Source organism: Paramormyrops kingsleyae, chromosome 1 (genome assembly GCF_048594095.1).
Source record: "Paramormyrops kingsleyae isolate MSU_618 chromosome 1, PKINGS_0.4, whole genome shotgun sequence".
In the NCBI taxonomy this organism is placed as follows: Eukaryota; Metazoa; Chordata; class Actinopteri; order Osteoglossiformes; family Mormyridae; genus Paramormyrops; species Paramormyrops kingsleyae.
In genome coordinates this window covers 31,060,299-31,084,928 of record NC_132797.1, presented here as the reverse complement: position 1 = coordinate 31,084,928, position 24,630 = coordinate 31,060,299, and the positions used below count along the sequence as shown (strand labels likewise).

The 24,630-nt window shown below is 48.3% G+C and overlaps 1 protein-coding gene across 17 annotated transcripts in view; it reads left to right on the top strand.

The window, feature by feature from the left end:
• arhgap12b (Rho GTPase activating protein 12b) overlaps positions 1-24,465 on the top strand; it is a 38,412-nt gene extending 13,947 nt beyond the window's left edge. For 4 of the 17 annotated variants that reach the window (XM_072713648.1, XM_023840395.2, XM_072713649.1 and 1 more), the window contains exons 3-20: positions 12,169-12,435; positions 13,833-13,973; positions 14,321-14,401; positions 15,085-15,210; positions 16,913-17,011; positions 17,667-17,728; positions 17,919-18,000; positions 18,668-18,790; positions 19,522-19,626; positions 19,879-19,977; positions 20,352-20,451; positions 20,575-20,691; positions 21,184-21,282; positions 21,397-21,474; positions 21,579-21,713; positions 21,927-22,032; positions 22,997-23,167; positions 23,831-24,465. In XM_072713648.1, coding sequence (XP_072569749.1) covers positions 12,169-12,435; positions 13,833-13,973; positions 14,321-14,401; positions 15,085-15,210; positions 16,913-17,011; positions 17,667-17,728; positions 17,919-18,000; positions 18,668-18,790; positions 19,522-19,626; positions 19,879-19,977; positions 20,352-20,451; positions 20,575-20,691; positions 21,184-21,282; positions 21,397-21,474; positions 21,579-21,713; positions 21,927-22,032; positions 22,997-23,167; positions 23,831-23,837 — 1,998 coding nt within the window. In that variant the 3' untranslated portion in view covers positions 23,838-24,465. Of the gene's footprint in view, positions 1-75; positions 186-12,168; positions 12,436-13,832; positions 13,974-14,320; positions 14,402-15,084; positions 15,211-16,912; positions 17,012-17,666; positions 17,729-17,918; positions 18,001-18,667; positions 18,791-19,521; positions 19,627-19,878; positions 19,978-20,351; positions 20,452-20,574; positions 20,692-21,183; positions 21,283-21,396; positions 21,475-21,578; positions 21,714-21,926; positions 22,033-22,996; positions 23,172-23,830 lie in introns of those variants that run through there. The other 13 variants (XR_002841603.2, XM_072713690.1, XM_072713653.1 and 10 more) reach the window with 13 other exon arrangements.
• The last annotated feature ends 165 nt before the right edge of the window (positions 24,466-24,630 follow it).

Genomic DNA, 24,630 nt, shown 5'->3' with positions numbered 1-24,630 from the left:
CTGCTCTCGGTGCAGTGGCATGGACTCACACAGCTGGTCTGTGACGCCAGTTGTCCTGCTGGGTTTGTGCGTTGTCACGCAGAGCACTGCTAACAGCTCCCTCGGGTCGGGGCCCTGCTGCCGTTTTCATGCCTCTTACCGCCCCTAGAAGTTCCCTCGGGGCAGGCTTTTGGAATGGAGGTGAGGTAGGCGTGTCCCTCCTGCATTATTATTGTACTGGCAGCGTGAGGCTTGTTAAGCCCCGCCTCTGTGTGACATCACCACCAATGTTTCTGCCTATTCACTTAGTTTTCTGCTTTTGGATGTCCCTCCCCCTCGGGAATTTCGTTACATACATGGCTGTTATCCAGCTGTGAGAATTGGAGCACAGAGAGGCTTTGGGAAAGCCTGCACCGTCCTGGTTTGGCCAGCTGGGGGCCACACTGGGTTGCCCTCTATCATGACTGATCTCTGTGTTTGCAGTTTGTTCTCTGGTCAGCCGCTTAGTCCCCGTGACCTTCGCTCCCTGTATGGCATCTCTCACAGGTCTCCTGCTGAGATCAGGCAGTACCTCGCTGGGGGGGGGGAGTTGGGGAGTTGCCTCAGCAGCTTTCCCACTGGCATAAAGAAACCAAGCCTTAACCGCGATGAGAGAGTGTGGTTCCCGCTCTCTTCGGTTTTCCACTGCAGAAGGGTTGGTTCGGTAAAAGCATTGCTGGGTTTGAAGAGCGGCAGTGACGTATAAATGAAGAGACTCCTTATTTACTGTTCACGCAGTGTACATTGTGATTTACTGTGCGCTCATTTCTGATAGCAAGTTTATGAGAATCACCGTCTTATGCTAGCATCAAACGCTAGCAGAATTAGCATTTGCTTTTATAAATTCGTATGAATCCGATCAATTCAATTAATTTCCAACACAGCTATTCTATAGTACTTTAAGTAGTTGGGTGGAAATTTTCAAGTTTTAAAGTCACTGGGAATGCATCAATACATCGCAATGTGCGATTCAGCTGATAGTGAATAATATACAGAATATGCCTTTTTTTCCTTTGGATAATCTATGCATATCGACGCGGAACACCGTTATCTTCCTGCATTTTGACCAATCAGACAACCTGCTTTGGTCACACTTTCATGTCAGCAGGAATATGGCTTGTGTTACGGCTTCATTAATTTACAATGGAGAACTCAGTTCCTGGTATGACTCATTTCTTTGTGTTAAAAGTCGTTCTGCTGCTGGTTCTCGAAAGCGAAGTGTCTTGCTGTGACCAGCCCGTCGCACTCTCTGCTTTCATCTTCCTCTTGACTTCCAGCTTCCCCCTTTCACTCCCATCACATCCCCCTCACCAGAGACGCTGCTAGAACTGACCTGAGGTCAAACATTTCCCTTCTGAGCTGCACATGGTTCCTCTATGTTTCTTAGCTGCATGAGGTTCCTCCAAGGTTCTTCTGGACTGCATGAGGTTTCTTCAAGGTTCTTCTGGGCTGCATGAGGTTTCTCCAAGGTTCTTCTGGGCTGCATGAGGTTCCCCCAAGGTTCTTCTGGGCTGCATGAGGTTCCCCCAAGGTTCTTCTGGGCTGCATGAGGTTCCCCCAAGGTTCTTCTGAGCTGCATGAGGTTCCCCCAAGGTTCTTCTGAGCTGCATGAGGTTCACCTAAGGTTCTTCTGTGCTGCACAAGGTTCCTCTGAGGTTCTTTACTCAGTTTACGTAACGAGCACACTACCTGATGCTTAGGTCTGCGGGCCAGGAATGTCTAATGCCCTGTCAGTATTGTTAAGCTTGTTTTCAGGACTGTTTTTCTGTTTGGGTGGCGGGGGGGCCGGGGACCTTGGGGACTTGGCCCTGATATTTCCTTTTCACACTCAGCAGCTGTCTATTTTTACGCGCTCAGAGAAATATGACACAGTTTAAATTGAAGTCCCTGGGGGCCTCTGCACTATGCTGCATTAATCATTGTTAATTACTGCATGGTTCCCAGTTAATGCTCACTGTTTGTTGTGTTGGCCGCTCCCCGTGCGGATGTGTGTCCTGCCCCTTGTGGATGTGCAGCGGTCATCCACAGCTCCACCTGTCTGCAGTTTGCCTTGTCCTAGGTGTGACTGATCTGTTGCCCGTTTAAACAATCCAGCCAGTGAAGAGCGTAAGATGAGTCGACTAGATTATTAAATATTTCCCTGAAGCATCCAGTTACATAATGTCTGTTCATGGCCATCCTTTCACTTCCTTCAGAATCCGTTTGCTCCTGTGAGCACTGGAGCGGTTTACTATCTATGCTCAGCAGTTCGGAAGCTAATACGTGGTTGTTTGTGACTGTAGTTTATGGCCACACTGTGTGGTAGCGGATCTGTGTATGAGCGGCAAGCCTCAGTTTATGAAGTCTTCATGGATATGAACCCCCCCAAATTTTGAATATCTCTGCCGTAAAGTATAAACGTGTTCATGGAGGAAGAACCGGTTTCAAAGCAGAAGCCAGGTTTCATTTTGTGCCTCTGTAGCAGAATGATGGGAAGTTTGGTTGTGAATATCTCCGCTTGGTAGATGTTCAGGCCTGGACTGGTTAATAAGAGCTGTCAGACGATAGGCCCTTTACCTTTGACCATGGAATACACACATGGGCGCACACTGCCAGCCATGGCCGAAGTCCATCTTGCAGGCATTTAAAGGATCTTGAACGTCCTTAGATGCATAATTGCAGTGCCAGGCCTGGTGCCCTAGTTGCCTTGGGAGAATGTGGGGTCGCTGGACTCTCCTCTTCATCGGCTGTCCTGGACACACGACACTTAGCAGCCCTTGCGATTCCTATACCATGGCTCCTTCTCTTCAGGCTGACGGCTGGCATCAAAATTCGATTTTCTTAGTGTGCATGTAAACGTTCTGAGTAATAACAATGGACAGTAGTGCCCCCTGTTCCCCATCTGTGTGGCAGTTGTCTCCCTCTCCTGTGTGATCTGGGGGTGTCTGTGCTGCATCTGTACTGTCACACTACTACACTTTGCCTGTTGGATGCCCTCAAGTGCCTATTTTTTTTCTCAAATTCCTTTTCACCCCCAAAAATTCACTTGCCATTTTACCGCTGTCATATTAACCCTCTCAAGGCAGGCGTTGCTGATTTGCAACAGTTAAAAACTAACTACCCTATTACCCCACATACATATGTTATGAGTTTTTTTTACTCAGAAGTACCACTGCAGGACTTGGTTGTCCTGTCGTTACTAAAACTTAATTTGAGCCTGAAAGGGTTAAGGATCACACAGTAAAATATGGTAAAATATGCTAAAAAATGAACTTTGCTGTCCACCTTATGTCTTTGCCACTCGATCATCACAGTATTTAAGTTATTCGACTTGCGACACTTCTCCGGCCCCTTCCAGTTGGGTTGAGGCTTATGCGGAGAACAAAAACGTTCTTTATTGGTCTCACAAGTTCTCAAAGTGGTAGTTTATGTGTCCTATGCAAAAAAATGTCCCATGCAAATATTTGTGACGATCTGTGTTTCATAATTGTCAATCTGTACTAAATCTAAACGCTGATTATTTGTTTTAATTTTTTTTTTTTTTAAGTTATACTGTTTATGCATAAAAATTAACACAACAAGAATGCAAATAGCATTTTCATTGATACTGGCAGTAATCTACGATTACTTGTCAAAGTCCTGTCTAGATATTTTATTTATTTATTTATTTAAATGTGACGCATTCTGGGTATTACTTTAGTTATAACATTCTCAATGGTATTATATTTTGGAAACATCTATCTTATTATCTCTTATGTCATTCATCTGGATACATGAAATACATTTAAATGAGGACTGAAGTAGTACTGAAGCAGTATCATTACATGATTATTTAATTCTTTTAATTTATTCTCTTTTGCACATGCTTGGTCCTCAGAGTGGCGAGGCTTGAGAGTGGGAGTTCCTGAGTGGCACCAGCAGTCAGACGCTACTCAACCCATCAGCAAGTTTATCACTATAAGAACCTCTCCAGTAGCTCATGGTCAAACAAAGTACCCAGTCTGGAGTAGGGACTAAAAGAACTTCCAGAAACTATCTCTGAGGAATTATAATCTGACAGAATTCTTATGGTGGGAACGCAAGTTCCTGGTTCCGGAAAAATATTCCTGAGCTGGGAAAACCTGTAATATCCGCCAATTCAGCACCATTCTTTGTTTATAAGTAAATACTGTTTTATGCCTCAATTCCGCCCACGTTTTCTGCATCACGCAAATCATGGGACCCTATCTTTCCTGCTTTTTGCAAGAGGCCCGTTTCAAGCACACATGATGGACGGCTTTCTGCCACATCTGCCTCCCATTCCCTCTCTCCACTCCCCACTTCCATTATTTCTCCTCTCCCATTCTCCCTCTCTCCTTCCCATTCCCCCCTTCCCATTCGTTCTCTGTCCTCCTCATTCTCCCATTCCCTCTCTCTCCTCCCAATTCCCCTCTCCCTCCCCATTCCCTCTCTCCCCATTCCTCCCCTTTCTCCCCCCATCCCCCCCCTTCCCACTCTCGCACTCGTTGTACTGGAGTGTTTAATTAGAAAGCATGCTTTCCTCTGCATTCCCTTGGATTACAGTTGCTCTGTAAACTTCCTGCTTTTAGTTTGATTACCCACCGCATCACTGGCTGCCTTTAATTACTCTGCAAAAATAGGGTCAGCTGAGGAGCACTGCTGCCCGGCGTAAACGTGGTTTAGAGTGCTGGCCCGAACCTCATGCTTTCATGTATAAATATTCACACGTCATCAGCGTTCAGTCATTACTGGGTCTTCATACTTACTAATAATCAGAAGCTGTACTGTATTATTATCACTTTTACTATAGGTGGCACTGCTGAGCTGAAAGTTGGTTATTGGAGGGATGGAATTTTATTTAGGTTGTGAACATTGTGCTGGTGGGGGGTGCAGGCGGTCCTGGTTCTGCGGGTGCATGATTGTACCAGGTATGCAGAAAGGTTTCTGGTTATTCACCTTGGTAACCATGATGACTGGAAAAACCCCGGTGAATTTGGCTAATTAGCTGCAGCGACCCTCCCTTTGGAGTTAAGGAAGATTACCTGTTAGCTGTGAGCTTACCCATCAAGCTGAAGAGTTCATTGGGGAAGTAAAGGGGTCGGTGCGCTGGCTTTAGAGTGAGCCAGCCTGTGTGTGGTCGCTCCAGCAGGGGGGAGCACACGGTGGTGCTAGCGGGGGTGTGATGCGTCTTCCTTCCCTGCCTTCTGCTCCGTTTGTGTGTTCCGCACTGGGGCTGTTTTGGCAGCTCAGGGGATCCGGAAGGCGAGAACCCCCCCACCAGTGACAGCAGATCCTCCTTCCGTCCTGCCAGGAGATCCCGCCCGGGTTTTGCGGAGTGCAGTTGTCTCTCCTGCTGGGAGGTGCCTTGGAGTGGTTTCCTGGCCGGTGCCACACGCCGTCCCACCGTGTTTCACCGTGTCGTGCAGGCACCTGGGGGTGTCGCAGGGCCTCGGGTCAATGGGGGAATTCCCATAATATATTGTCTCCAGGGGCCAACCTGACGTACCAGATTAGAGCCCATCCAACAGGCTCTGTCATGAAGAATAGCAGCCCCCCCCTCCCCCTCCCCCAGTCTGCTTTGAATATTCCACGTTCCACTCCCCATAGCTTGGTGCAGCAGCAGGAGATGGGCTTCACAGCCAGCACTCCATGGGACTGCAACCAGCCTTGGCCATGTTCTGAGGTGGACTTCCATGGGGACGGTATCTTAGCGACCGTCTCCAAGGCAATGCACTGCTGCCTCAGGTCATTTGAGGACCCTTCGGAGATAATGTCATGTAGCTAGGGTGGTGTCTGTATGAACTCTCCGCCCACTCTGTCTCGTTTGGGTCTGTCGTTTCCTCATCCTCACCGGTTGGGCAGTGTGCTAATCCTTTCCTGCAGTTGCAGCAAAGTTCCCCCCATCCTTCTGACAGAAAGGTTCTCCATAGAGCAGCGTTTTTCTCAACCCAGTCATCAGGAACCCCCAGAGTCTCTATATTTTGCTCCTCCCAGCCCCCTACACACCTGAACCAGGTATTTGGTTCTCTTGATTGTTAGGTCCAGGTCTGGGTTGTGTGTCAGGCTCCTGAGGTCTGCTGTCACTGCCACCCTGCTACCCTCTGGTTCAGCCTGCTTCATTATTCCAGCAATGGTGGTTGCATAACCAAGGGACCCAGATAAGCGTCCTGCATTTGCCCCGAGTGATTTGTGCTGAAGCGGCTCCATTCCAAAAGTGGGTCTATTCTAAAAGCAGTCAGCTTCTGCTGTGTTAGTCTGAAATATTTTGCATGGAGCCGGAGGGTGAAATGTCCATGTTCTGGATCTGGGGCCCGGATTCTCCTGCTCTGGTGATTCTTTGGCATTCTGACCACATAAAATGAGGGAATGTGTTGGGCCCCAGGTGACGTCCGACCACTATATGGGCAGACCCACGACCACCACTACCATCAGTTTCCAATTTTTCCATGAGTTCTCTTACTGACACCTAGAGGCCATTGAGAAGAATTACACCATCACTTTATGTCATGGTGCATTATGGGGGACATACAGGACTTTCTTCAAGTTTTGAAAAGTATTATGCCAGCGTGGTAACAGCACAGTGATCCACCTCATAACGTTGAGACGCCTGTGATATGATGTGTTTATAATATTCTAAAAAAGGTCAAAAGTATAGCCTAGTACTCTGGGCATGGTGGGGATGTCCAGTCATCTTCTGGAAATGCAGGCAAATTTTCATGGTAGCTCACCATACCGCAAATCACCCTGTGGCCCACTTTCGCAGTTCCTTGTGCTTCCTTTACGGTGCCATTTTAATTTTTACTTCCTGCCTGGGAGCTGCACATGAGTCATTTTGTGCCTCGAAAGCTTTACTTCATCGAAATAGACCCACTTTCGGTGTCAAACTGCTTGACAGAAATGGTGGCATCGGGGTGACCATACACAATGATGCCAGGCCCTGGAACCGGCGGGTTAAAGCGCTGTGCCTGTAACAGGAAGGTCGCTGGTTCAAATCCCAGGGTCCGCAGAGTGATTTCACTGCCGGGCCCCCTGACCAAGGCCCTAACCCTTAACCTGGGACTGACCCTGCCTTCTCAAAACGTATGTTACTTTGCAAAAAAGTATCTCCTAAGTAAGTAAAATTTAAGTCTGTGTTAAATTTGTCGTGCCCCCTGTCGGTGCCTGCGGGGCAGGGGGCGCTGTTCCCTGGCGGGTGGGGGAAGCTTCTATCTAGCTGGCATCTGGTCGCAGAGCACAGCGTTTGGAGCCACAACGGCATGAATAAAACATCGGCGAAGCTTGAAATAACACTGCGTGAGTAACGAGGCTTGGAAATGTTCTGATCTGCTGGCGCCGGTCCGACGTGTCCCCTGAGCTAACGGCTAATTTATCACGGAGCCCCAGGGTCCGGTTTGACCCAATCCCACTTCTCTGAGCTCCTCCCCTTTGGGCCCCCAGTGTAAGGTACTCTCCCTCCCGTCTCTTTCTCCTGACCCAGCGATGGATGTCCGGTTTCAGTGATATTTTTAGGCCATTTGTTTGATAAGCTGCTGGTACCTCACCATCGGCTTCAGACTGACCAATACTGTGCCTTTAAGACCAGCTATAAATAAATGCAGTATCTGTGGCATTAATGGCGTGAGGTTATGCAGCCACACAGTACACAGTATCCCGTCAGGTGCTGCAATGAGGTGCAGTGCATGCTTTCGGCCATCGGGGGTCATCGATTGGTGTTGCTTCCAGGCGTTAAATATAGCTTCTTTTTAATTCCAGGGTTAATTTCTTACATAGGTCATGTGCAAAAGATGTGAAGCTCATCATTAAAACATTTTATGTTTCTGTTTTTAATTGCACTGAAAATTCTGCAAATGAGCCAATCTCTTATGTTTAGTCCTGGGGGCTGAACTGGCATATTTGGGCCCGTGCGTTATTAATGAGGCGGCCTGGGGAGGGAGATCAGGTTACACTGTGGGTTTGGTAGCTCGGGCCCGGCTGCTACTCTCAGAGCCTTGATTACAGGTTGAGTTTGTGAGTGAGTGTGTGAGAGAGAGATTCCAGGTATACTCTGACTCTGTCACTGAGTCAAGTTATTCCAAAACGGAACATCTTTTTGGTACAGTTGTCCTACAGGTTTGAAATAGGTTTCATGTAGTGCTTTCGCACCTGGGCCCGTGCTGAGCCTAAATTCCGGCCTGGTCGTTGCATTCCCACCAATAATAAAAGTGCTGCCGGGCTGATTACATTTGGGCCGGAGCTCATTTTTCTTGCCCCAAAAGACTGCTGGGCCAAAGTTGGGAGTGTGTGATGTCAGGAGGCGGGGTTAAAGTCATCAGAGCGGAAAGCAAACGTTTATGAAGCAATGCAGAGGGAATTGAAGAAGGCAAGAGTTATCAGAATAATGGAGCAAGATTAAAATATGAAAATGAATACAGGACGTCGAAAAGAGAGCTAAATAAAAACAGTGCTGGCTGCCCTAAAAACAAATATTATGGACCTGTTAACCAGATGGCAGGAGCACTGAACTCCGCGACCGCGTTAAAGGAACCAGGTAAGTTTTTATTATTGTGTTTGCTTTTAATGTGACTATGAACTTTAATTACGTTTGGTGCATGTCAGATGCCTTCCAAGGATCTGTCAAACAAAATAGCGTATGTGTTTTGTATGTTGGAAGTGTGTTGTAACTAGGCCTGCTTCATTTTTGAACAGTCAACCCATTTTTGTAACGACAACTTAGCTGACTAATAAGTTACCATTAGAATTTGACTTCAGTGTTCCAGCTAGTGATGCATAACGTACAGCTATCTGCTTTGTTACAGCCATGAAAATAACACTCACACTATCTTGCTTGAAATGTCAGTAATTTAAGTGAAATTTACCTATCATGTCTTTCATGTGCTTGTTTTAACACAGGTGAAGAGAATGCAGATGGACAGGAGCATTACTTTTTATATTTACTTATTCCATGTGAAAGATTTACATATTTCTTGATTATTTGTATATTTGTATTATTTGTAAATAGTTTGCCAATATGTTTTGTTCTTTTCTTGTCTATATTCTCCCGATTAAAGTGGTTCATCAGCGCATATTGCGCAGTAGTTCCTTCAGTGCCTTGTACTTATATGTGCATCCATACCTATCGCTTTTAAAGGTGAATGTGGGACACTGAGAAATTTCGAATGAACCCAGGAATGATGCCATATAAAGCTAAAAAAATATGTAAGCATTTCCATTAAATAAAAAAAAAGTCTTGTGTTCATTGCAACTCGCGCGGTCCTCCTTTTTTGTCTTCACTTCCAAAACGGTGCCCCTCCCACAATAACACGCATACACGGACATCATCGTTCTACCCTTTCGGCACCTAGTGCAGTGTGAATGCAAGACGGTTTTTGGTGAGGCCGAGAACTGACACCAGCTCCGGTGAGGGCTTGGTATGTAAGAGCTAATGGTCAATTCAACCAGCTTTTACATTTTTGTCTGGTTCCATAGCCAGGTTACTATCAGGGGCAACTATGCTTCTCTGTATCGTCATGGTTACTGAGTTGCCGTTTGTGCAGCTTTCCTGTTTGTCCGGTGAACCTCGTTTGCTGGACCACTGGGTGTTTTTGCAGTGGTACAGATGTGGGGTGCGTGTGGGAAGTGACTCTTCACATCCATTCCTGTGCATTGCGATTGTTTTCAGCAATTTTGCATCTTGTATTCTTTTGTGTCTTGTATGAATATTCTTATGTGTCTTGCTTCATAAAGTTTGGTGGGGGGGGGGTGCAAGCAGCGTGTTCAGTGCAGTAATTCTATGATCAGGCATATACATTTCCAGTAAGGGGATTGGATGGATGGATGGATGGATAGGTGACATTAGGGGACCAGAGTAGTTTACCTACCAGAGGATGATGACGTAGAATGTAAGTCAGGTAAAGAGCCTCACAAATCATGGTAGCGGAGTCCTAGGTTAGACTTCACTTGCCAGGAGGACATTGATTGTGACAGATTCTCATTGATTCGTTGTGAAAGGATGAGAGGCTCCCGTGTCTGTGGACATAAAGCCTGGCAGTGCAGTTTAAGCTGGAATAAACTCTGAGCGTCTTTTTCATGTAATTAGAATACAAATGAAGTCTGGTGGCCATCGACAGACATTCTCTCCGCAGACGTTAAGGATGTTACCCGTGGATGGGGACAAAATGCTTCGCGGATGTACGGAGTCACACTGGGCACAGTGCTCATCTTTGCATATAAACACAGACGGTGCCGAGAGATTATCCCTGACCTTAAAAGAAAAACACCCTCCATTCTCCAGGGTTTTAGTGAAACGCCCTGTTTTATTGCTGTAATTGTGTGTGTGTGTGTGTGTGTGTGTGCGCTGACTCGCATGGCCCTGCTCTCGCCGTGCCAGGATATTACATCTTCCCTCTTACCGGAGCCTAACAGGAAGCGCCATCTGTTTCCAACGGGCCGTGGCGCTGTCTTCGGTCTCGTCGGGCCACGCTGCACTCCACCACCTTGCTTCATCCCGCACCCGTCAGGGAATGGTTAGGGCTGTGGGTGTGGCCTGATCATGGAGCTGTCACTAGGAGTGTGGGCGTGGTCAGAGTTAACAGGGGTCATGATTGGTGGTAGCTAGAACTGTTCCATCCAGTGGAACTCATCTCTGGGGTCGTGGCCTGGGCCAAGGCTACTGAAAAAAATGGACCATTGTTGGACATGTTTTTTTTGTATTATCATTGTTTGGCGTGTTCCCTCTCTATCAATGGAAGTAAACAATAATTATATCCGCAGTAGGCAACCTTGGTCCTGCAGTGCTGGTATCCAGCAGGTTTTCTATCCTGCCTGACGAGTTACTATCTGCCTGAGATCAGGTGTGGCTCATCAGAGACCAGGTAGGATAGATACGGCCTCCGCGATCAGGGTTGCCTACCCCGATTATATAAATTCATATAAGAGAGTCATTTTTCAGTGACCGTTATAACTATTAGCTATTTAGCAATTTGCTAAATTAAGTCCCAAACAGTTTCTCCATTGCCTCACTCAACAGTGTAACAACAGCCTAACTGCACTGCACACAGCCCAACTGTGTACGTGACTCAGTCTAACTCAGCGGGCTTGTTGTGGGAAGTGAGTCTCTCTCGCTGTGTGAGTCCCTTTCACATACAAAACCCATTATTGTATCAGGTAAGAACAACAGGGGGTAGATAAATTTTCATTTGTACTCAAGTCTTCCACAACGATAAAATAACAGGTGTTGTGCGCTCCCAGTTGATATCAATGTAGTGAATAAAGGGGGGAAGCAGCCCCCCCCCCCCTTTGTGTATAGTGTGTAATATGTATGTGTGTGTGTGTGTGTATAATACACAGTACACCTGTGTGTGTGTGTGTGCGGGTTTCAGTGTGTTTATTAGCGAGAATAGGTGTTGTTTTTCTTTTCCTTGGAAAATACATAAGTAAGCTCATTTCATTTGACCTTTATTGGAGCATCTGCTAAATGACAATGTAATATAGCCTGTTAGTGTCGTCAAGCAGCTGAATTCCGTAATGGTGGGAATCCGGCTTCCTGGGCGAGTCACCAAGGCGTTGGATTCGATGATTCGGTTGGATGATTAGATGTTTTTTTTTTTGGCAAGGTGCCCCACCCGATGTTGAGACTCTGGGGCCAATGCCTCACGGCCTATTTGTCCTGATCCTCTCATGAGCCTTGCAGCCATGACCCTCCCCCAGGTTTATTCTGTTTTATCCTCCCTTTTCTACACCTCTTTTTGCGCTCCTCATTCCCATCACTCGCAGACTCGTTTGCTGACAGCAGCCTGAAAGCTGCTGCCCAATTTCTTGCAGTAACAGGCTGTTTTCTCAGTTTCTGGTGCCTGACTGTGATGTGGGGGCTGACGCTGACTTCACCCCCCCCCCCCCACCCCTCCCGAAGTGAAATCAGGTGTTGTTGCCACACGGCCATTTATTAATAACCAGCTATGGCCTGCTGAAAATGGAGATGCATGCGGCCAGGCTGAGTGAGCTGGTGCTGAACCAGTCTGAGTCTGACCTTTCCCCAGTGCGTCGGCTTTTGGCTGGGAGGAGGGAGAGTGACATCATTGTTGTAGACATGAATGTATGACCTGAAGGTTGTTGGTTTTGGACCCAGGTGGGCAGTTTTGGGTGGATGCAGTAGCTGTTCTTGGGGATTTCACCCAGTGCTTTTTCCTCTCTTAGACGGTCTCCCCCATGGGGGCGGGCATGGCAGAGTCTCCGGTATACACCAACCTTCAGGAGCTGAAGATCTCGCAGTCCAGCTTGCCCCCACAGCCCTCGAGCTCGCCGGTACATGCGCTTGGTGACTGGGAGACCCACCGCGACACCAGTGGCCGCCACTTCTACTTCAACCGCGCCACGCAGGAGCGGACCTGGAAACCGCCTCGTGCCCGTGATGCCACCAGCAGCGGGCAGGCCGAGACCCCAGGCTCCGCCGGGGACATCGAGGTACAAACCAGACTGGTGGGCCTCTCAGGCGGGCAGGTCCTGGGTGAAGCTCGCCCTCAGCACTAATCGGGGGTTATCGTACTGTTAGGGAGCCTTAATGTTTCATTAAGGAAGTGAACCTTGTGAAATGAGTGATCCTAGATCAGCCTGACCAGTCATTTCTTCCCCTGGAGGAACAAATGCACTTGAAAAAGGACATAGAAGTGAGATATAACGATCTTGTTTTTAAGCAGTCAGATGCAACTTTCCAGGTCCCAAATACTCTCTCTCAATAATATAAAGATGACCAAATGGTGCCACACTGCCCCCTTGTGGTCAGATTCTAATATCACAAGTGTGAGATGTCATTTGTATGTGTCTTTTGTAGCATGTCATTAAAATGCAAATCTGTTTTTTTTTTCCTGTCATTGGAAGGCCTCACTTCTGATTTCCAGATGCATTTATAATAAAAGGCCATTTAGTTTTGCTATTTTGGGAAGATGGTGGTACAGGAGGTAGTGCTATCGTTCGGCAACTGGAAGGTTGCAGGTTCGAGCCCTGGTTTCTCCTGACCCCATCAAAGTGTCCTTGAGCAAGACACTGAACCCCAAATTGCTCCCGGTGTTCAGGTTGGCGCCTTGCATGGCAGCCTTCGCCACTGGTGTATGAATGTGTGTGTGGATGGGTGAATGTGAGGCATAAAATTGTAAAGCGCTCTGAGTACTCGTAGGAGTAGAAAAGCGCTATATAAATGCAGTCCATTTACCATTTTTACCCACCCAAGGTTTATTCTTGATAAACATACCTTATCTGCCACCAGCTACAATCTGCTGGTTGTTGTGCTGTTTCTCATGTTTTTATCGTTACACCATCCCCCCCCCCCCCCCCCCCCCCCCACAAGTGGAATTGCATTTACCAGGATTTGACTCACACGCCGAATCAAATTACGACCTTCATAAAACCTATACGCTTTTACGAAATATATAAGGGCATGTAGTTGGAGTGTGTGTGCGGGTCCTACCCCTAACCTTTCCAAGAAATAAATGCCCATCTTAGGGTCTGCACACTGTTTGAGTACAGAGCTACCGAGCCCTCGGCATGTCGACAGTGGACTCTGCTGGTGTTCCAAATAGAAGGCTGGGGCATTGTGGGTAATTAGCATTTTAGCATCTGCTCTCCCTTTATCTGCCACTCCTCACTCCTTTCTGGCACCTTCCATGCCTGCTTATCCAGTACCGCTACGTGATGGGCATCTAATTTAATCACCATGACTGAGCGTAGGTGTCTGGACTGTGTCGTCAGGTTTCTTCAGCTGTGATTGAACAGAAATCTTCCGTTGATTTGTTTATCGCTTTTGTTCTTTTGTCCTGCCCCTCCTCCTTTCCTTGCCCCCCCCCCCTCCCCAATGTGCCCCCCAGCCTCTGTCCTTGGAGGAAAACTGCTACAGTACACACTCCAGCCAGTCAGACAGCCAGTATGGGTCACCCCCCTGTGGCTGGTTCGAGTTGCTGGATGAGCATGGACACACTCTGTATGTCTCTGAATACACCAATGAGAAGGTACTGGGCTCTCTATCGCATGTTCCTTCGCATTCTCCTGCGGGGGGGGACGACGACACACAATTCACTGGTGTTGTTGAGTCAGGATCCATGTTTGTTAGAGGGTGTAGTAGTCTCACTGTAAATTGGTATGTGGTATGTGACAGAATAGGTGATACACTTAAAAGTACATGTTCTCTGCTTTAGGTGTCTCGGGTGAGTATAGTTTTTGTTTGGTAGTTGCCATTAATGGATTTGACCTTGGTGTGTCTGAACAAACATTTGGTCAAATGGACCAGAACCCGTCCTCTCTATCTATAACGAGTTCTGCTTTGCTAGGACTTTGACGTCCGTGTCTGTTTCCTCAGTGGATAAAGCATATGGACGACCAAGGCCGGCCGTACTACTACAGCGCCGACGGCTCCAGGTCCGAGTGGGAGCTGCCCAAAGTAGGTCGACCCACCTGCCAACGAGGCAGAAAGCCAGACCTGTGTTGTGATGTGCTTTATGCAAAGCAGCCTGTTTAAGAGCGAGCTGGACAGTGTTATTTTTAGGTAGGCAGCCGTGGGGGGGGGGGGGGGGGAACTGAGCCTCTTTTACTTCCCCTGGCATTCCCTGTGCAGACAGATATTTCCTGTGTCTGGTCTGCAGACACGGCCTTTTACAAATGGCTGTTTCAGCTGTTTGTCGTGCTCCAGTACCACAGTCCTGATCAAAAACATAGGATTCATGTCAGTGACATACATTTGTACTAGAGAAAATTCAGTATAATCACAATAGTATATATTTGATCAAAAAGGCATTATTGGATGAATGTAATGGACAGTTTTTAAAAGCGGCCATCAAGCTGGGGTGTATTAAGCGTCTGAGGTCGGTGTTACATAAAGAAATTTCGACTTCAGCGCTTTATCTGGGTGGTAGCTTGTCCTGAGGTGGCCTCGTCATCTCCTATCGTGTTACCAGGTCTGTGTGGCTAATCCACTGATCCTGATGAGGATTAGGACCATGTAACAGTCTCACCTATCTGTTTGCCTTTCTCGGTGCTGCCCGTCTTGTTTCTGGAGATGAGGACATGGATGGTGCAGTGCCAAGGCCTTGTCATTTCACACTCTCTCCATCTTCCTCTTCACAGTACAGAGCCTCCCTCCCGCAGCCCATGGACGTGTCCAAGAGCCACAGTCTGGACCGGAAGCAGCCCGACCCCATCGTGTTGACCAAGTGGAGGCACAGTACCTGCATGTTAGACCTTAATGACAAGGTGTGACATTCGATTAATATCACTGCTGTCTCCCTCCAAGCTCAGGCTACCTTCTTAAGGTGTGGGGGGGGGGGAGGCTAACCCTTTCACAGCATGTTTGAACCCTGAAAAGGGGCCCAGATAACCTTTAGCAGCATTTGAGGACGCTGGAAGCACCTTTAGTTATCGATGCAAATGCTTTGGGCCCCGTAGCAGTCTTACCAATCGGTACCAGGGAGTTCGTGGTCCGAGCAGGTCACCATTGTCTAGTATAAATGACTTAAGGATGTTAGAAGAGCTGAAGCTGAAGGAAGTTTTCAACTCGGCTGCTAATTCGGTCACCCTTTCAGATATTTTTACACTTGAAGCAGTGACCGTTTCGGCTGTTTTTCCAGTCACATGACTGTCCCGTCAGTTAACACAGGTCCTGTTTCTGCCCAACTAGCATGTCTAGCCGTGTAGAGGCGGGACCAGGCAGGAAGAGCCGGGTTTGTCTCATTTTGCTTGATTTTCGCTCCACTTGTCCAATCGGGAACCTGCAAATAGAACAGTTTTGCCATGTCGACACTACACATTATGCATGAAATGGGAAGTGCTTTCTAATGTCAGTTGAAGCAGACTGGCCTTCGGGAAGTTCAGTAAATTTCCCAGTGGGCCAGATCGGCAAAGTATAGCAAGGGTGACCCCCCAAGCCTCCCCCACCCCAATCATTCTAGAAATTGGTGATTGTTTTGTGAATGTCATTGAAATCTGTACCAGTTTAGCACTGGCCCTTGGATGCTAGTGATTTGTTTCTGCCCTGAAGTTCATTAGGGAAAGCAAATGTTTTAATGTACTTGCTCTGTACAGGTCTGGTGATGGGAGAGCCAGTGGTCTTCCTGTAACACACACCAAGCATTTCCTGTAGTCGTGACAATTCACCTAGCCATGGTTCCCTGATCTGATTTTCCACCAGCGAATGGTCCGGTCTGCTTACGGAAACACCTTCCTGATTTTCCACCAGCGAATGGTCCGGTCTGCTTACGGAAACACCGTCCTGATTTCCCTTCTTCAGGCCACACCCTGCTCGAAATGAATAATGATGTATGATTATAACCACCGCATGATGTCTGCAGGATGCTGACAGCCCAATGAATGGAACACACATCTACTCCAGAGTTGTGATGGCCCATCAAAGGTGCCCTCTGCAGGGACATAGCTAAAAATTCTGGGCCACCTCACAAAATGTCACCTTGGGCAATCTGAAGAAATACAGTAGTAGAATTTATCGATCAGGGAGATCTCCCGGTAGTTTTTGTGAAGTTGGGGGGGAGGGTTGCAAAGTGGGGGCCCTATAAAGTGCTGGGAATCTGCCAGGGTGTTTGCGCCCTTACATTGCCCCTGGCCCTCTGACAGCACTTTGGGAGTGCGTTATCACGGGATGAGATGGATCTCTCTGGTTCAGCCCAGTCTGGACTTCATCATTACTGCATAGTTCTGATTAGCCATTTGGTTAAACTAATAAAATGTCCAGACTCCGGATATCCTTGAAGTTCATCAGTCATTCTCCGCTTGTTTGTTTTTCGTGTTGAGGAAACATAGTTAATATCCAGCCTGTGAGCAGGTAGCTTCTGTGATAAGGTGACTGCTTCTGGGTTATTCTCTCTTGTCCCTGTGTTGCTGAGTGACTCTTGCCTTGGCTTCGACTCTAGTCACCAACTGATCATGTAACTCTTGCTTGTAGGAGACCCAGACGGGCCCAAAGCAAGCCTCCCCAGATTCTGACTCCTGTCCCTCATCTCCCAAGCACCCCATCTGCGTTAGTATACCTTCATCCTCCTGCGTTAGTATACCTTCATCCTCCTTCCTGACCCACCCTCCATCCCTGCCCTTCTCTCACTTTCTCCTCTATCTTGGCTGCCTCAATGACCGTGTGGGCCAGGGTACTGGGCCTTCTCTGCTGTCTCAGCTCACTGATGGGGGGGGTTATCACTTTGTCCTCACCTCTCTGATGGTAGTTTAAGATCACCGCGTGACTCTGTGACTCTATGGCTGTTGTACATTCCTAACATGTTCATTGTCGTGTTTTACAAACGTCTATCACAGAGGCCTTTATTAACAAGAGCAATTTAAGAAATGTAAACGCCCCCTGCTCTTGGTCCAATAGGAATCCTTAAGCAAAAGCCAATCAGCAAATAGTTTTTGTGACCTCTAGCCAATCAGATTCTTGTTGGGGTTGCTGTGAGAGCCACACTGCTCTATAGCTTTTCTGTAGTGAGCTTGCACTGCGTGACTCTGTGACTCTATGGCTGTTGTACATTCCTCCCACGGTGCTAATATTGTGAAGTTTTTCAATGAATTCTCCTGAGTGTGCTGCTTCACGTCCTGCTGGTCTGATTTCCCGCCTTGCCGGTACCCTGTCCTGGGGGTGGCTGTGGTATTTCTTGTGACTCCTGCCGGCCCTTGTTAACGTCGCGCTTGTTCCCTTGATTTTGCAGCCGTCGGAGAAATGCGGCGTGCTGAACGTCACCAAGATCACAGATAATGGGAAGAAAGTCAGGTATGTATGAGGAAGCAGCTTTTGCATGACTGACTGACTTGTCCGGATGGAGCTCACTAACCAATCTCGGTCTTCAAAGTTTCGGATTCTGTTTGATGTCTTCTTGAAGCCTGTGATCATGGTGCCACCTTCTGTAGCATCCTGGAAACCACAGAGGACAAGTGTTGATATATCCATGTTGGGTTTGCAGGAAAAGCTGGACCTCTTCATGGACAGTGCTGCAGGGCACCTCCTTGCTGTTCGCCAAGGGCCAGGGAGGCGGGACCAGCTGGGTAGCTGTTCCATCCGGTGCCTGATGATAAATGGAGGACGGATATCTGAGTGGCCTCACAAACCCAGGCTGAATTTGAGTTCCTCTGGCATTCAGACTGACCTATATTGTGTGTGTCTACCAGCCTGGGTTTTGTTTGTGTGGTCCATGTATTTTTTTAAGCTAAAATTATCCTTACACTTTCCATTGCCGCAGGAAATAAGCTTAATTGCTTTGTGCCTGTGTGTTCGGTCAGATAGAGCCTTTAGGTGTTTAGCGAATGACTCAGAAGCTGGAAAAAACGTGACTTGACTTAAAATCGGCAAATATAGGTGTCTCTAGTTGTGGTAAAGAACATGTTCATTGTCGAGTTTTCCAAACATCTATCACAGAGACCTTTATTAACAAGAGCAATTTAAAAAATGTAGAAGCCCCCTGCTCTTGGGCCAATGGGAATCTTTAAGCAAAAGCCAATCAGCAAATGGTTTTCGTGACCTCTAGCCAATCAGATTCTTGTTGGGGTTGCTGTGAGAGCCACACTGCTCCATAGCTTTTTAGTAGTGAGCTTGCATGCCTTTTTTTTTCTCCCTGAGCTCTGTGCCATTCATTCTTTGTCTTTGATTTGTGTGTCTTCTCCTGTGTGGTGACATCATCGCCTTCTCTTCCCCACCCCCCCACCCCCCCCAAAGTCGTATTACCGCAGCGGCTCAATCCCCGAGCTGCTCTTCTCGCTGTTAAGCACCTGGAAGCGGCCGGCTAAGGCGCGGCGCGCCGTGTCCTACGGCCTTCCCGGGCTCGTCCCCACCGCCACTGTATGTGCCCCCCTACTCTCTCGGCATGCTGCCCCCTGTGTGTCCCGCCTGCGCTCTGCTCCTCTCTGCTCTCTGCTGCCTTGGACCCTGCCTCATAGGTGGGGTTCATGCTGATTGGCTGTTCTGTCCCAATCAAGTCCTGTGTCCAAGTCTCACCCTCATACCGGAGGTACTACATCCTCATTAAGAGCGTGTTGTGACAAGGTGACATTTAATGGGTCCGTGTGGTAGCTTCTCTGTCGGGATGCGAATGAGCGGTTTCTGCTGTTCTGAAATTTGGGAAATGGTGTTAATATGGTGAAGGGGGGTGTGGATGGTGTGGGGCAGCGGGTATTCTCCGTCGCTAACACACTTAGCACACTTACACCCCCTTGCTGGCTAGCGAGTCGGTCACTTGCACCGTCTAATGTCACTAAGCGGTGCGGGTGAGTAGTTTTTGCGTCTGTTTGCGGGATCCGCGCATGCAGTCACCAGCACCATGACGATGGCATGCTGACATGATCCATGATCTGTGAACCAGGTCGGTTGATGGGGGGGTGGTTAGGGCTGATACTTGACTAGAGAGCCAGGAAGTTGGTTTCTAAGAGGTGAGCATGCTGTGGTGTGATTGGTGGATGGGATTCCATTAGGGATCCCCTTAGAGCATGCTGCAGTCTGATTGGTGGATGGGATTGCCCAAAGAGCCCACTCCTGCCATTATCTCTGTTCCATGCGCTCCCCTTTCTGCCTAGAAGTTTGGAGGGAATCAGTCCAAGCCTGAGTTTACGGTGGACCTCAGAGGCGGCTCTGTTGAGTGGGCTTCCAGGGACAAGTCCAGCAAGAAGCACGTCATTGAGGTAAGCTGCTTAATTCCCTGCTGGGTGAAATACTCATTAGCTTTGTTTATAGGGATTGGTGATGGGACTGCTCTCTGTCTTCCCCTGCTGGTTAAATTGTCAAAGTTGCATGTTCTTCTCTATGCCTATCGCTTAAAATTTAATTCCGACAAATGAGGGAAGCTTATTGCGGCTGTGAGGGACAGTCATGTCAGTAGTCATTGCATGACCCTCCCACCCAATTTGACCTTTGGCCAATGATTTCCCCACCAGCTGAAAACTCGCCAAGGGACCGAGCTGCTGATTCAGTCGGAGATAGACAGCGTCATCAATGACTGGTACAAGGCCCTGGTTGAAACCATCAGTGCCCATGTGAGCCTGCCCTCTGCTTTCCTCCATTGAGCCACCAACATGGCTCGCATGACTGACCTACATATCATAAGATCGTGGAAGTAAATTGAATTTTGATAGTTTTAGTTACTTGTTTAATACTGTTTAATACAATTATCAAATTGTTGTGTGCATGAGCGCAGCTTGCAGTACATGAAGTTAAGATAGGAAGGTAGATGATGTAATTCTTTATCTGTCCACTTAGGGGCAGACTTGCTGTATGCGGGTCAAAGTTTTACAGGATTTTCATATTGATGACATGTGAGCCCGGTGCCAGAGCTGATTGGCTTAGGAACAAGATGGAGGCCTGATGCTGCCCCCATGACTGAAATAACTAAAGACTCCCCCTGACGCAGGCCTGGGAGTCAGATGAGGCCATTGAAGATGACTTCCCAGAGTCTCCGGGGGTCGAGAAGCAGGATAAGGAGAAGGACCACCGGGACAAGAAAAACAGAGGTCAGAGCCTGTTCCTCAACAGCTCCTGGGGCTTAACCCCCCCCAAGAGGCTTGCAGGATACGTGTATTTGCGAGAGTTCACCATTCCCAAGTATGAAACACAATCACCCTCCCCCCTTCTAGCCTTGAAGAGCTCTTCCAGCATAGACTCGGACCAGAAGAAGACCAGGATGAAGCTGAAGAAGTTCCTCACACGCCGTCCCACCCTGCAGGCAGTCCGGGACAAGGGCTACATCAAAGGTGAAGGAAACCAGGGTTTGATCACGGCTACAGCAAAGGTGGCAATGAACTTCTTCATCTGTTAAGTCTGGTTTAATTGTTAGAGCTGCTGTATTGTTAAACAGGGTGGGGGGACCCACTTTCTAACTCTGAAAGCCTCATTTCCAAAAACAAGGAGATGAAAGTGCTCTTCATGTTCAAAGGAACCCCGGAAGAACCTAAATCTGGAATGAGGGGAGATGAGGAGCACTCTGTGATGAGTGTGACCGAGTTTGGAGCGGTGGAGTTTGTACTTTGTAAAATAATGATCTCCCCTGGCTCCCCTGATTTATTGATGCTTATGACGTTACGCTGCTGTTGAGCCTGAGAGAAGAAGATGGCCGAGTGATTTTAGAGGCACTTAAGTGACCTGTCGCTGCCTTTAGCTTCCTGGGCCTTTGGGAGTGACACACACGTGTTGATCTTTCTGTTTTGTGACACTTTTGTGTCTGGACTCTTTGGGTCCTTCCTCAGATCAGGTATTTGGCTGCAGCCTGACCAGTCTCTGCCAGAGGGAGGACACCACAGTGCCCAACTTCGTCTGCACATGCATCGACCACGTCGAGCGCACAGGTCTGTCCAACTACCGTCTGTGTCCCTGAGCCGAGACTCAGGGGTGCTCTCGATGGCTGTGGTCTTGTTCCTGGACCCAAACTGAGCTGGTCTGTTTTCTGTGACACCCCCCAGGGCTGAACGTTGATGGTCTGTACCGAGTCAGCGGGAACTTGGCCGTCATACAGAAGCTTCGCTTTGCCGTCAATCACGGTACCTGCCGTCTCCTGCTGTCCCCAGCGAAGGCCAGATTCCATCAAAGAGATGAAGAAATGGGGAGGGTCTGAATGAAAATCTGCTCTCTTGTTCCTCCTCAGATGAGAAGGTTGATCTGAACGATGGAAAGTGGGAGGACATCCACGTCACCACAGGCGCTCTGAAGATGTTCTTTCGGGAGCTTCCGGAGCCGCTCTTTACTTATGGCCAGTTCAACGACTTTGTCAATGCCATCAGTAAGGAGCACGCTGGCTCGGGCTTTGTACCGCTATGTGATTCAGAAATTAGAGTTGCCCAAGTCGAACTTGTGCATTTACTTTATTTGTCCACTAGGTGCCGCCATATTACAGGAAAATACATTTTTGTTTTAATCGATGTGTGGCAGGCTTAGGATATTGTCTCACATAATGTAATATGACGTTAATGCATTTTTGCCTCTGTCTTTCCAGAATGTTCCGACTACAAGCAACGTGTGCATTCAATAAAAGATTTAATCAGGCAACTGCCGAAACCGAATCAGGACACGATGCAGGTGCTCTTCAGGCACCTCAGAAAGTAAGCGTCCGACTGGGGTGGGGGTGGGGGAACAGTCCTTACTTGAACTCATCACCCAATCAGATTATCCTGTTATGTCTATTACTGGGGTAGAGCTGGATTCACACCAACAGTATTATTAGCCTGAGACCTTCCCGAAGGCGGGGCGTTTGCACAGGTAGAAAGTAGTGAGGATTGAGGTGGGGGAGGGGTACTGTTGAAGGGGGTGTGGGCTTTTCTTTGCAGCTGGGGGTGGGGGGGGGGGGTAGACTCCCATAGTCTAATGAACTGACTGAAGCTGACCACCTCTCCACAAGGGCAGGTTGGACAAAACAGCATCAATCAGGCAGAATCAATACTGAGCTGCTACATACTGCTATGGGGGGGCGGGGGGGCGGTGTCCATGGTGATACGAGGGGAGTGTGCTGTTTGTCCCAAATTCTTCATGCCATCGAGGCTTGCTTGTAGCCCCCCCCCGCAATGTTAATGCCCAGCTACAGTAACTGAATTATGTATCTGTGTGTCCTTACTGTGGGGTCATCGGGATGAGTAATGTGGTTACGGTAAACTGATTAGCGACGCGCAATGGTGCAGAGCGGGGCCCACAGTGGCGGCCTCCTCCTGCTCTCTCCTCGGGCTCCTTTTACACGCTACGCATCGATCGCATTCAGATACACGGCTGCATTAAAGGAAACGGGAAGTGTGTGTTTTTATGGTGTGTGGCTCAGTGGGTTAGGTCACTGTGCCTGTGACTGGAAGGTCGCCAGTTCGAATCCCGTAGTTGGCAGAGTGTTTTCATGATTGAGCCCTTGAGCAAGGCCCTTAACCCCCAGTTAAATATTTATTTAATAAATTGAATCAACTTTGTGTATCTTAGCCCTGCTTTCCCAGTGCAGGAAGTGTCTCCCTTCCTTATTGGCATTCTCTCTCTCTCTCTCTCTCTCTCTCTCTCTCTCTCTCTCTCTACCCCCTGCACGCCTCCCAGGGTGGTTGAGCACGGTGATGCCAACCGCATGACGACACAAAGCATGGCCATCGTGTTTGGGCCCACGCTACTGCGACCCGAGACTGAGACAGCCAGCATCGCCGTGCACATGGTCTACCAGAACCAGATTGTGGAGCTCATTCTGCTGGAGTTTGATGGTATCTTCGGCAGGTAGAGCCCCTCCCCCCAAACCACCCCCCCCCCCCCCACCCCTCCTCCGCCACGGGGTTGAAGCTGCTGCCTCGCTGAAGCCAGACCCCACCAACCAAAGCCACTGATCTTTGTCTGAGGGCAAAACATGTAGCTTAAGGATGAGAATGACTGTGATGATGGGGCGGCTGGCTGCGGTCATGGCTGTGGTGATGAAGTAAAAATAAAAACACAGAATTGACTTTGCACTTAACATTTTGAGCCGCGTTACGTATGGCATGGATGCATCCGGTTGCAGGTTTCCAGTCTGCATTCGGTTGCAGACTAGACACGTGGCTGGCGCTGGGCACAGATAGGTCTGCATGTGCTGTCTAAAGAATGGGAGAGGATTATGGGATGTTGCCAGCAGGACTTGACCTTCTTGGTGGACAAGAAGAGTTCTGCGACCTCCCAGGCTCCAGGAGAGGCCCGTCAACCCCAAACTGTTAATGTCTTTAATGTTGCGACAAGATGGACTAGATCTCTCAGTTGAGGCTATGCAGATAATGTCGACTGATCGGATGCACGCTTGACTGGGAGGAGGCGTGGCTAACCTTCTGATGGTGGGGCCCGGGCTCTGCTGGAACGGCCTGCCATGTGGTATCAGTATTAAAGACCCCCCCCCCCCCCCCACCCCCCCCGCAGCCTTTGAAGAAACGGCAGGTGCCGTGGGAGTGCAGCGGAGCGGGCGGATGAAGTCGTCTTCAGAAGGTGCGTTTTAGGAATGAAGAAGCTGCTTGTAAAGAGGAAGACTACTTCTGCCACCATTTGAACAGAGCCAAATAATTTCTTACAGCTTTCTTCCTGTGGAATGGCACGTGGGAACAGTGGGTCATCCGGTTCCGACCTTGTGGATTCGACGGTCTCCTTCCGCCTGTCGGCTGTGTACCTCCTTTCTGAATTATTTTTTGTTTGTTTTAATTTCCCAGTTCTCTGGAAGAGTGGTACTGAACAGAGCGTTACGCAGGTTTGTCTGTACAGTCTCTCTGTGAGGAAATGGCGCTGCAGAAACCTCTTGTACAGGGTTTTAAATCCTGGAAATTTCTGGAAAATGAAGTATGACTGCTTTTGAAGGTGGATGGTGACAACTGTAGGGAAAACATAAGATATTTGAATAAATGATGTCGGGAGTCAGTGGTTGAGTGGTCTGAGAGTGAAGGTCTTTCGTGTCTGTCTTTCAGGAGCCTGTCCAGCTACTTTATCTGTGATGTTTTTTTTTGACTAACTGCTGTTTGAGGCATTGCTGTATGTAATCTGAATAAAGAAGAGTAAAATATTAATTTTTGTTTTTTCCCCCTCTTCTGTTACACAGCAATCACCTATGGGTTGGGACAAACTAGTGGGTGTGGAGGTGTAGATGAAACTCACCCTCTGTATGCTGGTTTGATTTGGCTCTGAGGGTGTGTTGGGGATCTTTGACCTACTCCTGGTGTTTCATGAGGCGT